At 38.7% G+C, this 16,044-nt stretch overlaps 1 protein-coding gene across 1 annotated transcript in view; it reads right to left on the minus strand.

Annotated features, from left to right (window-relative positions):
- VWA3A (von Willebrand factor A domain containing 3A) overlaps window positions 1-16,044 on the minus strand; it is a 70,973-nt gene that overhangs the window by 14,520 nt on the left and 40,409 nt on the right. Inside the window, exons 17-27 of the mRNA XM_074965314.1 lie at window positions 13,922-14,041; window positions 12,942-13,016; window positions 12,010-12,154; window positions 11,168-11,363; window positions 10,132-10,202; window positions 7,806-7,964; window positions 6,629-6,719; window positions 5,973-6,083; window positions 5,344-5,441; window positions 5,019-5,171; window positions 4,144-4,252 (exon numbers count right to left, since the gene is read on the minus strand). Coding sequence (XP_074821415.1) covers window positions 4,144-4,252; window positions 5,019-5,171; window positions 5,344-5,441; window positions 5,973-6,083; window positions 6,629-6,719; window positions 7,806-7,964; window positions 10,132-10,202; window positions 11,168-11,363; window positions 12,010-12,154; window positions 12,942-13,016; window positions 13,922-14,041 — 1,328 coding nt within the window. The remainder of the gene's footprint in view (window positions 1-4,143; window positions 4,253-5,018; window positions 5,172-5,343; window positions 5,442-5,972; window positions 6,084-6,628; window positions 6,720-7,805; window positions 7,965-10,131; window positions 10,203-11,167; window positions 11,364-12,009; window positions 12,155-12,941; window positions 13,017-13,921; window positions 14,042-16,044) is intronic.

Consider the following 16,044-nt stretch of genomic DNA (forward strand, 5'->3'; position numbering starts at 1 on the left):
CCAGGATATTAGAAAGACAAGGTGAATGAGGTATATCTTTTATTGGACCAACTTCTGTTGGTGAAAGACAAACTTTTGAGCTACACAGAGCTCTTATTCAGGTCTGTGAAAGGCATTTATGGTATGTCTACATGCAATTAAAAACCTGCAGCTGACCCATGCCAGCTGACTCTGGCTTGTGGGGCTCAGCCTAAGGGGCTGTTTAACTGCAGTGTAGACAGTCAGGCTGAAGCCTGGGCTCTGGGACACTGCAAGATGGCAGGGTCCCAGAACTTGGGCTGCAGCCTGAGTCAGAACATTTATACCTCAGTTAAACAGCCCTTAACCTGAGCCCGCAAGCCCACATCAGCTGGCATGGGCCAGCCGCGGGTTTCTAATCGCAGTGTAGACATCCCTCAGAGTTTCACAGCTACATACAAGATGGAAAAAATTATTTAACATACATAGTTAACACAGCTTCCAAGGGACCATTCAAGATGAAGTGGCCCATTGACACCTCTTCTGTCATTGGACAAAAAAGGGGAGTTAGTGGAGAGATTGTTGTAATAAGCCCATACATCTAGTGTCTTTAAGACCATGTTTTTTAGTGTCTAGCAAAGTTGTGAATTTAAGCACCCAGGCTTGTCTTTTGAAGATGTTGTACAGGTCAAAGGCCAGGTCTACACTTTGTCCATGTGCCTGAGCAATGTAGTTATACTAGGGCTGTCAATTAATTGCAGTTAACTCATGTGATTAACTCAAAAAAATTAATCGCGATTAATTGCACTATTAAACAATAGAATACCAATTGAAGTTTATGAAATATTTTGGATGTTTTTCTACATTTTCAAATATATTGATTTCTATTACAACACAGAATACGAAGTGTACAGTGCTCACTTTATTTTTTATTACAAATATTTGCACTGTAAAAATGATAAACAAAAGAAATAGTATTTTTCAATTCACCTCATACAAGTACTGTAGTGCAATCTCTTTATCATGAAAGTGTAACTTAAAAAAAAACTACATTTGTGTTACATAACTGCACTCAAAAACAAAACAATGTAAAACTTTAGAACCTACAAGTCCACTCAGTCCTTCTTCTTGTTCAGCCAATCGCTAAGACAAACAAGTTTGTTTACATTTACTACAGATACTACAGCCTGCTTCTTATTTACAATGTCACCTGAAAGTGAGAACAGGCATTCACATGGCACTTTTGTAGTCAGCATTGCAAGGTCTTTACATGACAGATATGCTAAACATTCGTATGCCCCTTCATGCTTTGGCCACCATTCCAGAGCACATGCTTCCATGCTGATGATGCTTGCTAAAAAAATGTGTTAATTAAATTTGCGACAGAACTCCTTGGGGGAGAATTGTATGTCCCCTGCTCTGTTTTACCCGCATTCTGCCATATATTTCATGTTCTAGCAGTCTCGGACGATGACCCAGCACATGTTCATTTTAAGAACACTTTCACAGCAGATTTGATAAAACACAAAGAAGGTACCAATGTGAGATTTCTAAAAATAGCTACAGTACTCGACCTCAGGTTTAAGTACACCTCTACCCCGACATAATGCGACCTGATATAACATGAATTTGAATATAACACAGTAAAGCAGCGCTCCCGGGGGGGGGGGGGCAGGGGTAGGGGGCTGCGCGCTCCAGTGGATCAAAGCAAGTCTGATATAACAGGGTTTCACCTATGAGGCTGTAAGATTTTTTGGCTCCCGAGGACAGCGTTATATTGGGGTAGAGGTGTATCTGAAGTGCCATCCAAAATCTGAGAGGGATGAGGCGTGGAGCATGCTTTCAGAAGTCTTAAAAGAAACTACAGAACCCGAACTACCAAAAAAGAAAATCAACCTTGTGCTGGTGGCATCTGACTCAGATGATGAAACTGAACGTGTCGGTCCGCACTGCTTTGGCTCGTTATCAAGCAGAACACATTATCAGCATGAATGCATGTCCTCTAGAATGGTGGCTGAAGCATGAAGGGACATATGAATCTTTAGCGCATCTGGCACATAAATATCTTGTGACGCCGTCTACAACACTGCGATGCAAACACCTGTTCTCACTTTCAGGTGACATTGAAAACAAGAAGAGGGCAGCATTATCTCCTGCAAATGTAAACAAACTTGTTTGTCAGAGTGATTGGCTGAAGTAGGACTGAGTGGACTTGTAGGCTCTAAAGTTTTATAGCTTTTTGCTAATTGTTTTGTTTTTGAATGCAGGTTTTTTTTGTACATAATTCTACATTTGTAAGTTCAACTTTCATTATAAAGAGATTGCACTACAGTACTTGTATTAGGTGAACTGAAAAATACTATTTCTTTTGTTTTTTACAGCGCAAATATTTGTAATAAAAAATATAAAGTGAGCACTGTACACTTTGTATTCTATGTTGTAATTGAAATCACTATATTTGAAAATGTAAAAAAAATCCAAAAATATTTAAATAAATAGTATTCTATTATTAACAGCACAAATAATCACGATTAATTTTTTTAATCACTTGACAACCCTAAATTATACTGACATAACCCCCATGTAAACAGCACTATGTCAGCGGGAGAACTGATATAGCTACCGCCTCTCGGGGAAGTAGATTAACAACACTGAAAGGAGAAGCTCTCCTGTAGGCATAGGAACGTCTTCACTAAAGTGCTACAGTGGTGTAGCTGTGCTGCTATATAGCTGTACATGAAGCCCAAGACTTAATCAGTTTGGATACTGAACCATTCTTTCATCCTTGGAATGGGCCCTCCATGTCAAGATTGAGGCACATTAGCAGTGGTGGATGTGGGGAAGCTTGCATTGCTGAGGCCATGTTCTGTTTCCAGGAATATCAACCTGGTACTCTTCACAAACACTAAAAAAAAAAAAAAAAAATGTACGAGCAGGGCTCCATGTCCTGCATAGCAAGCAGGGTCTAAATTCAGCTGCAAGGTCCCTGGATTCTGCTGTCCTCTGGGGTGGCAGATTGGAAATTCCACTGCAACTTCTTTACATTTTTTTGAGTTTTTAAAAATAAACATCAATACCACAAGCAGTACAGTAGCCCCCGTGTGATTTTTTGACAGAAAATTTAATGTATTTGACACTATCTCCACATCTTCAATTTTCAACATTGACTTTTTTTGGGTGGGCAGCTGATCATTGCATTCTAGAAGTCAGGTGGGAAAGCAGGAGCTTTTGGCAGCTAGATAAGGGCAATAAAGACTTCTGGCACTGAGGAGGCATGACAAGCCATTTGGATTTATGGGATAAGCATATTAAATAGATGTTTTTATTAAAATGATCAGCAGTGAAATACTTAGTGTTGATAGTTAACCTATTATAACAGAGTACCAACTATGCTGCAAATAAGGTTTAGAACAACTTTCTGTTTAAAGATGGACTCTTCTAAATTCCACATAGTTACTTGGATTGCCTTGAAATCTTTGGGTTTTAGGGTTAATACCCTATTGAGATTAACAGGGGCAGTTCCCACGACTCAAAGCTAGTGTTTCAAGCTCTCCGTGGACTCTGGAAGAGAATATTGCATGCAAAGTTTGCACTTAAGGTATGTATACACTGCAAATAAAAACCTGCAGCTGGCCAGCTGACTCAGGCTCCTGGGCTCAGGCTGTGGGGCTATTTCATTGCAGTGTAGACTTCTGGGTTTGGGCTGGAGGACCTTGCAAGGTGGGAGGGTCCCAGAGCTCAGGTTCCATCCTGAGCCCAGAAAGCCTACACTGCAGTGGAACAGCCCTGCAACCTGAGCCCCGTGAGCCCGAGTCAGAGGGCATGGACCAGCTGTGGGTTTTTCATTGCAGTGTACATACAACCTGAGTTCATCTTTCAAGGTTTTCTTTACAACCATGAGGACTTTACCATAAACATTAATTTAAAAAAATGAAAGTTTAGATTCTGGAGCACAATTCTGCAACAAGGAGAGGACAAGGGAGTGGAACCTTCAGCAAACTGTGCAGCTAAATAATCATGGAATAATAGATACACTAGCTCCTTACTCAGACCTAATGTTTACTATGCTGTCCAAATTTAAGCCAGTAGAAGGAGTAAGCAAGAGGAAATATTTTAATCATGCTTGGATTACACTCGCACAACCATGGATTATAACCTCATCCCTATCCCAGATGTAAAGCCTACCTGAGAGAAGCCACTGTATTCTTCTTATATAGCAACATAACACCCTCTCCATTTGTTCAACATAGTCTTCTAGTTCCTTAGGCTGAAATTGTAGGTGTTTCACAATACCCTAGAACAATTTACACCATTGGAAGAATAATGTCTTATTTCAGCAGACATGTACTATGCTGCTATGTCAGTCTGTATGGCTGCTCAGGGACATGAATGTTACCATCTAGAACACCCATGACACAGTGGCTCCCATACTACACCTTTGGCTGTTGTTGTAGGTTTAACCACATTAGGAAAACCTGGCTCTGGTCAAGCGAGGGTGCATATGATAGAATTTGACTGGATACATTTATTTCTTGCATTTTTATGGTGTCACTTTTGTTAGGTGACAGACCATTGATTAATACCTTAGGGTAAATTGCTGTTTCCCTCAGATTGTACTTTGACTAATTACGTGGAAATGTTTATAGGCAGAATCAAATCCATCAGCTACTGCTCACACACAACTCTTACTGATTTCAGTGGGAAATCTATTTGAGTAAGAACTGATAGATTTCGCCCTTTATTTTTTTTCCTTTCAAATTGCAGGGACAGAAGACATCTTAATCTAGAAACAGTCTGGGGATATTAAGTGCATACATATATTTGTACAGGTGTGCTGTATATTACCCACAGTAATTTTAAAATAATATATACCTTCTTATTAACAGATAGATCCATGTTGTTTTTGTATATTGCGGGAAAACAACAACTTAACCCATAGGGTAAGTTTAACACTGGTTTGGCACAATTAGAGATTGACTGGAACTGTGTTAAATGCATACAAAACCATGTTATGATATGCACCTCAAATACAAGGGTTCATGATATCTGCATCAACTTACATTGATTTCTACACTGGGGAAGATGGTACAGTATTTTGCTGACACTTTCTTGTGCAAAGACTCCACCATTTTCTTCTGGTGAACACAGTTGGGACCAAACATCATTCTGGGCAACTCTAACTTCAACTTTTTTATACTGTACTTGTTCAACCACTTTTAAGAGAGAAAACAGAGCACTCTGTTAAGTTAACTAGATATAGGACAGCAAATATTAAAACCACGTACAAAACTATATTTGTCTAAGTCACAAATATTCATTTTCAATGTTAATTTCTTTTAAGTGGTCTAATAAAGATGGTGGTAACATTAATAAATAACTGAATACCTCTTTGCTTGAACATATTTCCTCTTCCTTTGGCAGTGTAGCAAAAGGAATAGACCTCTTCACGCTTTTTTTCTTTGGATACTTTCTGTAAACTGCACCTAGCCAGAGCAGAAAAAAGTGAAGTTAGACACTCTGGGTGAAATCATGGCCATGCTTAAGTCAATGGAATCTTTTCTGTAGCTGGCATAATATATGTGCCTAAGATTCTTTAAAACACTTTGTATATAAAAAAATGTCACTTCCCTTTTAAACTTGTATTTGCTGTGGAGCATTGTGATCCAAACTTTTCCACATGGGCTCATACTACAATGATAATACTATTGACTTATAAAATCTTTGACCAGATGATTTCAAAGAACTTTACAAAGGTGGGTAAATGTCATTCCATTCAGTGTACATATACTAAAATGACGTAGAGAGAAGTGATTTGGCCAAGATCATGCAGGAAATCAATGAAAGTATAAAATAAATCACTGGTTGTATGGTTCACTGTTTGACAAACCATTTTCCATACATTTCTCCCATGTGTAAAAATCAGTGTAAAAAGCTTGCTGGTGTTTAGCTAATATCTAAATAGTTTTGTAAGTGAAAAGACAAATTTTTAGGTGTCAGATGCTGAGAGTACTTACCCACATTTTTTCCTTTGTCAATATAAAATACTGAGAGGGAGATCTGTGGCTGTTTTCTTGATTTATGTTTCTTCTTCACAGAAGTCTGAGCCAATTCTTTTATTGGCTGAGCTATAATATAAAAGTAAATACTGTATTGTTTCATATAGGACAATCATATTTGCTTTTGCAATGTTACTCCACTGTACTACTCTTTTCATAATTTTACATTGTCACAGATTGAAATACCTAAAAGATTTTACATGTAGATAAAAATGGTCAAATATTATTAACTCACTCATGCTATCCATATATAAGTGGGGATCAACAAGCTTAGACACTTACAAAGAGGTAAAATGAACAGATTTATGAATCTGAGGTCGAGAGATTAATACCATAATCATTGGGGAAGGCAAGTAACAATACACATTACTCCCCACTGGCTGAAACTTCAAGAGATGATGGAATATGAATTTAGAACCAAATCAGTTCTGATTTTCTAAACTGAAATAGCTTTACTTTGAAAACAATTGTCATGTTTCCTAATAGTCATAGCTGTCTGGTTAAGAAGTGTACAATCAGGTTCTAGAAAGTATTTGCGAAGATAAACACACTTGTTCTAATCTAACTATTCCAGTGGCTTTCGATATAAAATAATGAATTTTATCTATACATACGTGGTGGGATTTCTGCTTTGGCACTAGTTGGACGCCATGTCAGAGCTTTTAAGGCAGCATTTTTCTCCCCCTCATGATTGTCTTTGATATTCTAAAAGCACAGATAACGAGTGAATCTTCTAAACATTTCCTTTTGACTGTATCTTGTTACAGAATTCTCACACTCCATACACTAGAGCCTATTTTCTATCTCCCCTTTACTTTGATACCAATGACAAATTTGCAGATGAGTTTTAGCACAGGGTAACTTTCAGGAACACCCCAGCCCAACTAATTCACTATGCTGTATTTTCTCATTGAAGCCAATAGGAGTTCAACAGCAGGGTCAGACCTTTGCTATACCACTGAATGTACAGGGAACATTCTGGAGCAAACAGCATAACAAACCTGATCACCTCTAGCTTACATACCCTAACTACCAGATAAAGGGAACATTAAAGGATCACTAGACTTCTATGGAGAATTCTGTGCAAGATTTTCACATCTCTAAGTATACAAGAATGCTTCAAATTCATGTCTTGTATTATAGATTTGTCCTGTGTTTTTGATGTGATATTTGGTAAATACTGTCTTGGATAATTTATCATGGAACAAGTGTTGAGATTATCAACTGAGACTATTTCAGCAAAAGGTCAGGAAGCAAGAAGTCCTGAATTCTAATCATGGCTCTGATACTGACTTATTGTGTGGCTTTGGGAAAAGCCACCTCTCTGCTTCAGTCTCATTTATAAAATGGAGATAATATATTGCAGCATCTCTCATAAGTCACCACGCAAGGGACAGGCAAAACTGGCTATTCAGAAATGACTTTTTTTTTTTTTTTTAAACAAAGCCAATGCAAAATTGTACTTGCTACGTTTGTATATATTTTGGTGCAGTTTCCTAGGGCAGGAGGTTGCATTACAAGTGTAGTCTCTTGTACAACCCTGCAGGTATCACTATACCTACCTCACAGGGTTGTTAAGAGCATTACTTACTGATAATGTTTATGTAGCACTCAATGTAAAGTGCTATATAATTGCTGAATATTATTATGGTATTTTACCAAAAAGATATTTCCTGAAATTTCCATCTTAAGCACTTTTATCTTCTAAAGGGCAGCATCTTACCTCTTGTGTATTGTCACTGACTAAAACAGATTTCATCTTTAAAATATGGGTAATAAATGAAATCAAACCATTCTAGCCAGAGTGAGAGCTGTAGGTTTAGGAGGCAGCAATTTCTGTGCTCTAGTTCTCTCCTTTTTCAAAAGCATCTTTAAGTCTTCTTCTGGGATAAACTGATTAACCAACTGTGTTCCTGAACGTTGCTTTAAGGATTCCACCAGCAAGGCACACTGAAATGAAAATTCAGATTGTTGCTATGCTTAACAGCTCCTTTGCAGGCAATTTAAGTACACACTTTAAACAGGCACCTTACTATTTCTTATTTGTAATACAGCAACACCTACCTGTCCCAGTCAGGATTGGAGCCCCACTGTGCTATGCACTGCACAAACACATAAAGAAAATCCCTGGCTTGAAGAGTATACAATCTGATTTAAAACAAGGCACAAACAAGTGGTTGTAACAAACAGGATTGAGTGGGAGAGAGAGGATAAAGCCAACAACTAAATGTTTTACACAGATTAGCTATGGGAATACTAGGTGGTTAATTTAAAATGATACAAGCAATAAATAAGACATAAGACTCTCCTGAATATCTACCTTGTTTTTGTCAATGGAATCTCCTTCCCTCTGCATTTTCCTGAGCAACAAAGATATCAGAATACAATATACCTTCCTCAGGGTCTTCCATATATTAAAAATTTAACTTTTAAACTGTAATTATATTACATCTGTGACAGTTTGGGGCAACTGAATCTGCAACCCCCTCCATGGTCCAACCTACTCTAGGCTTCTTGGCTTCCTCAGCCATCACATCTCTTGGTGGGGAGACCCAGGTCTTTGTCCCTCCTAACTGGGTTTTTTTCCAGGCTGCACAGTTCCTTGCCTACAGTGTGAGTTCCCTGGCAAGCCAGACTGCCTAACCATGCCTGCATCTGTGTTTTGTTTTCTCCTCAGAAGCTGTGAACATTTATAAGTTGCCACACAGACCTTTCCAAACAAGCACATTTATTCTTAAGGAGAGAGCATTACAAAAAAACCCCAAACATATTAAAAATAATAAAATAATCTACATACAGAGGTTACATCTTTCCTTAGTTGAGGAGGTAGATTTTCAATAAGGGGGGCAGATGATGAGGGGGTAGATTTTTGAACATTTACCTCAAGGTGTCTAATTTTAGCATTAGTCAGAAGAACCATTTCCAAGAGAAACAGGCACGTCAAATGCATGACATTACATTGAATGTAATTTGAGAAAAAAATCAAATGGCCATTTTTGTTGTATATAAATGATTCCATATTATATTAGCTTAGTTTACAAGTAAAACTGATGGCAATGCAAAATCAACCTGGGTATGAATAGTCAATTTTCTGTTACATGTATTACAGCGGTGCCTAGATGCTCCATTCCGTAAGGTGCTGTACAAAGTAAGAGCCAGTTCCTGCCACAAAGAGTTTACAATCTACATGTACAAGACAGCCAAAGGTGGGAGTGGAAATGGAGGCATAGAGAGATGGAGTGACTTGCCCATGGATCACACAGTAGGACAAAGGCAGAGAGGGGAATGAAACCCAGGCCTCCGGATTCCCAATCCCAGTGCCTTATCCACTAGACCAGGGGTCTCAAACTCAGATGACCACGAGGGCCACATGAGGACTAGTACATTGGCCTGAGGGCCACACCACTGACCACCCCCCCGCTGCCCCGGCCACACCCCCACTCCACCCCTTCCATGAGGCCCCGCCCCTGCCCTGCCCCTTCCCACCCCTTCCCTGCCCCCATTCCAACCCCTTCCCTGAAATGCTGGGGGGGGCAGGGGGGTGCCACGGGGAGCTGGCGGGCAGCAGAAAATAACCCTGTGGGCTGCATGTTTGAGACCCCTGCAGTAGACTGAACTACAACTTGATTAGACTACACAGCAGAGTTCTGACCATTCTGTGTATCTTCACCAGTAATAAAAGGATTCTACAGGCCAAATTATGCCCACAGTTATATTTACTATTTCCATTTGGGTTGTTCAGAAATAATTAAGGGAATAATTTGGCCTGCAGAATCTTTATTACTGGTGATGTGTAAGAACCACCCAGCTTGAGTCTCAAAGCCCAGGCTGAGTTTACAGGATTGGCAGATAAAAAGAGCATCCTTTTACTTATAAAATCATATTTGATATAGAATCATTGAAACACAAATATGGAACACCACAAGGCCAGTTTTCTAGTTGCTTTCCGGAGCAGAACTCTATTTTTACTTTAAACATTATTTTATATTATCCTAAATCATGCACTATCTTATAAATTACTTTGATTTTGTAGCTAATGCCTGAACACCATCAACTGAACAAATATTTTAGAGCTATTTTCTAAAGAAAATAGAAAATGGTATTTTTTAAAGCATACCTTTTGGGAGTAGTTGACTGCTTTTTCCATTTCAGACACAATAATACTGATATCATCACTTTCATAAATGCCTGGTAATTAAACATATGCTTATCAATAGGTAATTATTTTAAAGAAAGTATATGGCAACTTGCAGAGCACACAAAAAAATCAACAGAAAAAGAGAACAAAAAAGTAAAGTGTGTACTTCATAAGGGCTAGATATAATTTAGCCCACACTTCATAAGTAATTAAAAACTTTAAAATGTTTGTCTTTAGAAATGCCTATCTGGAGTTGACTTATGATTACATTCATTTCTAATTAGGTTTTAAAATACTAAAGTACAGAAATCCTGCATCATTATTAAACTTTTATATTGCAGTAGCACCTAGAGGCCTTAACTGGGATGAGCCCTCTGTCTATTTCAGTGCCAGTATAATATCTTAACACAATGTAAAGGAGAAGCTATTTGTCTCAGGAAACAGTTACATGTAATAGTGCAGAGATGGGCAAACTATGGCCTGTGGGACCATCCTGCCCAGGCTCTGAGCTCCTGGCCAGGGACGCTAGCCTCCGGCCCCTCCCCTGCAGCCTCAGTTTACTGCGCTGCCGGCACGATGCTCTGGGCGGCAGGGCTGCAAGCTCCTAGGGCAGCGCAGCTTCAGAGCCCGGCCACCGGTGCTCCAGGCAGTGCGGTAAGGGGGCAAGAAGCGGGGGTGGGGTGGGGGTGGGGTGGGTGGATAGGGGTTGGGGCGGTCAGAGGGCGGGGGGGGGAAGTCAGGAAGGAGAGGAGGGGTTGGATGGGGCGGCAGGGGGCAGTTAGGGGCTGGGGGTGGTCAGGGGACAGAGAGCAGGGGGGGTGGGGTCGGATAGGGGGTGGGGGCTGGGCCATGCCTGGCTGTTTGGGGAGGCACAGTCCCCCCAACTGGCCCTCCATACAATTTCAGAAACCCGATGCAGCCCTCAGGCCAAAAAGTTTGCCCGCCCCTGTAATAGTGCATTACTAACTTGCCCAATAGAGGAGGAATGTATGAAGATGGAAGTTAAAAAACATACCTGTTTCTCCAAACCAATGAAACCTTCCATTGGCAGCATGTGCTATTTCTCTAAATGCACTGGCAGTTTCATTTGGACTGGCATAGCGGGATGGAATAATGCCATTGGGGTCAAAGCCATTTACACTGAACAGACAGACGTGAAGCTGCAAATCACAACCTCCACAGACATCGGCCATATAAGTATTAACTGTATGCTACAAGACAAAGAGAAAGGCTACCACCATGAACTTCAGAAGAGTGACTATTTTATTGACTTGCAGGGCCAGATTCTCAGCTGGTGTAAATCAATGTCATTCCACTGAAGTCACTATATCGCTTCATACCAACTGAGGATCTGACCCTCAGAGCTTAACTTTAAGTAAATTTACTCTAGAGTTAGTCACAGAATTGATGAGAGATTTCTCCTTATAATTTAAATCCTCTTCTGTCTGGAGAAGGATGTGTGGCCTGGCAGAAGTGGACTGTTGTCTTCTCCTGCAGATGGGGCATGGGAGGGCTGATGAAGAGTTGCCAGATAGAGGAAGGAGTAGGCAAGGAAGATCCTGCTGTCACTAGAAAAAGGGATCTACAGTGCCCGTGAGTGCTGGGGGGTGGGTCACACAAAAACATCCAGAACCTTTTGAGATTCACCCAGCAATATTTCCTGCCTTGAGTTATACAGGAATGAATAATTTCAGGAGGCGAAGTCACAGATCCTGGTACCGTTGATGGGCTTACTTATATGAAAGACAAGTGTTCTATCACCAAACTACAGAAGGCAGGTGAAAAAAGTTTGAGATTAATTCTGAATAAGCAATAAATATTTACAAAGAACATGCAAAAGTTTGTATTGATACCCACCATCTCCTGGTCAGGAACTCCAGTGGTAAGCAGATAAAGTCCTTGAGATACATGTTTGTCTTTATCTTTGAGGTCTACTTCCACTGCTCTTCTTAGAGCACTCATGAAATTTCTACTGCCTTTGCACTGCAGGCTCAACACCCATCTAGAAAGAGTTTTATACTAATAATCAGAATGCAAAGAATATGCAATAGAAAGACTTTTCTGCAGGAAGCAATAAGTCACTAAACCCACCGTCTCAACTAAAATCTCATGGTGATACACTGAAATATAGAAATAGCTTTTGAATTATGACACACAGCACAGCCCGATGATACAATGGCCCAAGTGGACTGGCCTAATTTTACTGCAGCCCTGGCAAATTAGCGACTCTGAAAAGGGTCAAGGCACAGTTTTAAGGCAGAAGGATTATTAACGTACATTATATAGGAAAGCTGTAATATGAGACTCCGTGTTAACTCATAATTCTACACTCTCATGCATCAACAGAACTGTTTACTAAATTCCATTCAGTTACATCTGTGCAGATCTTCTGAAGACAATGGGACTGCATAGGTTCAATAAGGGCATAATTTGGCATGCAGAGTGGTGCTGGTATATAGGAAAGAAAGAATCCAGACTGACTTTCAGCTCTCAGGTTGAATCTGAAGGTTTGGCAGTTATTTTATAAACTACCTTTACACTTCTGAATGGAGCACATATGATATGGAAATAATTTCAACACACTAAATATTAAATGCTATCACGCTGTTGTCACAAGTCATTTTTCAGATTAGAACTACACACACTATAGGACAGCACACCATACTAAACTTTTTACATCTGCAAAATTATTCACTGCTCTGGTTAAACCTGGTTCTATGCTACATTTGTTCTAGGATAAGCACTTTCATTAAATTCATAAATATAAGCAAATTATAATTTGATTGTACCTCCAGGCACTTTGTAAATTTTCTGGATTTGAAGGAACTATTTCTGGTTTCCAAGACTTGATGTCACTTCCAAATCTTTGGAGAAAACAAAACAGCAGTTACATTTTCAAATTATAGCTCTCAAGGGTACAATGTAAATTCCCTAGATAAAATCTAGCATTACAGATGTTTGTCATCTGATATCAGTTTGTGTTTCAAACCGTGGAACATTTCACATCTACCTGTGTATTAAGGAATTTAGCGTTGTTGTATACTAGGAAAAATAATATTCAAAGTTCATACACTATTGTATTTATGCCTCTTGTAAATTGCAAGAGGGATTTTGCAGTGGAGGGACCTGAGAAACCCAACTATTTTTTTAAATGTGATGTTTTTTGACACTTTAATTTTGCAACTGTTCTCAGTACTATAATATGCACAGTATTTGTTATCATAGAATCATAGAATATCAGGGTTGGAAGGGACCTCAGGAGGTCATCTAGTCCAACCCCCTGCTCAAAGCAGGACCAATCCCCAACTAAATCATCCCAGCCAGGGCTTTGTCAAGCCTGACCTTAAAAATATCTAAGGAAAGAGATTCCACCATCTCCCTAGGTAACACATTCCAGTGTTTTTTTTACACTGTTTTAATGTTTTTGAACATCATCTGGGTTCACTGAAATGTGCAAAATCATGAAGCATAGATATCATAAAGTAGATGATGATTCTTAATTACCTGACTGGCCACCGTATATTTCAACTATTTAAAATAGTGATAAGGGCAAATTAGGGTGTCTTTCATAGGCTATTCTTGTAATTATTCTATCACAAAAAGTTAAATACGGTAAAATATCATCTAAATCAGATAAGACATTGGCAATCTTTAATAGCTAGTTAGCCAGCTTGCATGTCATTTTTCTATTTAGCCACCTGTGTACTGCTTGCCCACAATGTGTTATAGGTAATTGTTTAAAGAAAAATATTTTTGATCAGCTACTTACGCTATAATATTGAAGAAATCCTTGTTTGACATTTGTTCTTCAAGTAAAAGTCGCAAGGAATGTTGGATATGAATGATGTACAAGAAATTTGTTACTGAGATATCAACAAGTATAACAACCCTACACAAGGAACACATACCTTAATTAAAAGGGACCCAAATCACAGACAATATTTCTATCACTCTGTTTAGATATTTTAATCACTACTGAATTAATTATTGTTCAAGTTTTGGCCTTAAAAATCTATGAAGTAATAGATTTCTTCCCTCGTGTCACTGCAGAACTAGGGTAAAAGAAAACACACTTAGTATGGAATAAGCAACACAGGGACAATTCATGTGATTAATAGGGCTGTCAAATGATTAAAAAAATTAATCGCGATTAATCGCAGTTTAAATCGCACTATAAATATATTTTGATGTTTTTCTAAATTTTCAAATATATTGATTTCAGTTACAACACAGAATACAAAGGGTACAGTGCTCACTGTTATTTTTACTACAAATATTTACACTGTAAAAAAGATAAAAGAAAAGCATTTTTCAATTCACCTCATACAAGTACTGTAGTGCGATCTCTTTATCATGACAGTGCAATCTACAAATGTAGATTTTTTTGTTTGTTACATAACTCAAAAACAAAACATGCAAATGCCTGTTCTCACTTTCAAGTGACATTGTAAATAAGAAGCGGGCAGCATTATCTCCCGTAAACAAACTTGTTTCTCTTAGCGACTTGGTGAACAAGAAGTAGGACAGAGTCGACTTGTAGGCGCTAAAGTTTTATATTGTTTTGTTGTAGCCAGTGTCGCAAGATATTTATGTGCCAGATGCACTAAAGATACATATGTCCCTTCATGCTTCAACCATCATTCCAGAGGACATGCGTCCAGGCTGAAAACGGGCTCTGCTCAAAAACTATCCAAAGCAGTGCGGACCGACGCATGTTCATTTTCACCATCTGAGTCAGATGCCACCAGCAGAAGGTTGATTTTCTTTTTTGGGGTTCGGGTTCTGTAGTTTTCACATTGGAGTGTTGCTCTTTTAAGACATTTGAAAACATGTGCCACACCTCGTCCCTCTCAGAGTTTGGAAGGCACTTCAGATTCTTAAACCTTTGGTCGAGTGATATAGCTATCTTTAGAAATCTCACATTGGTACCTTCTTTGCATTTTGTCAGATCTGTAGTGAAAGTGTTCTTAAAATGAAGAACATGTGCTGGGTCATCATCCGAGACTGCTATAACATGAAATATATGGCAGAATGCGGGTAAAACAGAGAAGGCGACATACGATTCTCCCCCAAGGAATTTAGTCACAAAATTAATTAATTAATTATTTTTTTAATGAGCATCATCAGCATGGAAGCATGTTCTCTGGAATGGTGGCTGAAGCATGAAGGAGTATACGAATGTTTAGCATATCTGGCACGTAAAGACCTTGCAATGCTGGCTACAAAAGATCCATGTGAACGCCGGTTCACACTTTCAGGTGACATTGTAAGCAAGCGGGCATCATTATCTCCTGTAAATGGAACCAAACATGTTTGTCTTAGTGATTGGCTGAACAAGAAGTAAGACTGAATAGACTTGTAAGCCCTAAAGTTTTACGTTGTTTTGTTTTTGAGTGCAGATATGTAACAAAAAAAAAAATCTACATTTGTAAGCTGCACTTTCACGATAAAGAGATTGCACTACAGTACTTGTATGAGGTGAATTGAAAAATACTATTTCTTTTGTTTATCATTTTTACAGTGCAAATATTTGTAATAAAAATAATATAAAGTGAGCACTGTACACTTTGTATTCTCTGTTGTAATAGAAATAAATATATTTGAAAATATAGAAAAACATCCAAAATATTTAATAGGTAATTAATATTGAATTGGTATTCTATTGTTTAACAGTGTGATTAATTGAGATTAATCACAGTTAATTTTTTAAAGCACAATTAACTTTTTGAGTTAATCACGTGTAACCGTGATTAATTGACAGCCCTAATATTTTTTTATATATATACACATATATATATATATATACACATATATATATATATATACACACACACACACACACACACACACACTCTCTCTCTCTCTCTGTGGCAGAGCTCCGACCTTGTCCCC

This window comes from Natator depressus, chromosome 10 (assembly GCF_965152275.1).
Source record: "Natator depressus isolate rNatDep1 chromosome 10, rNatDep2.hap1, whole genome shotgun sequence".
Classification (NCBI taxonomy): domain Eukaryota; kingdom Metazoa; phylum Chordata; order Testudines; family Cheloniidae; genus Natator; species Natator depressus.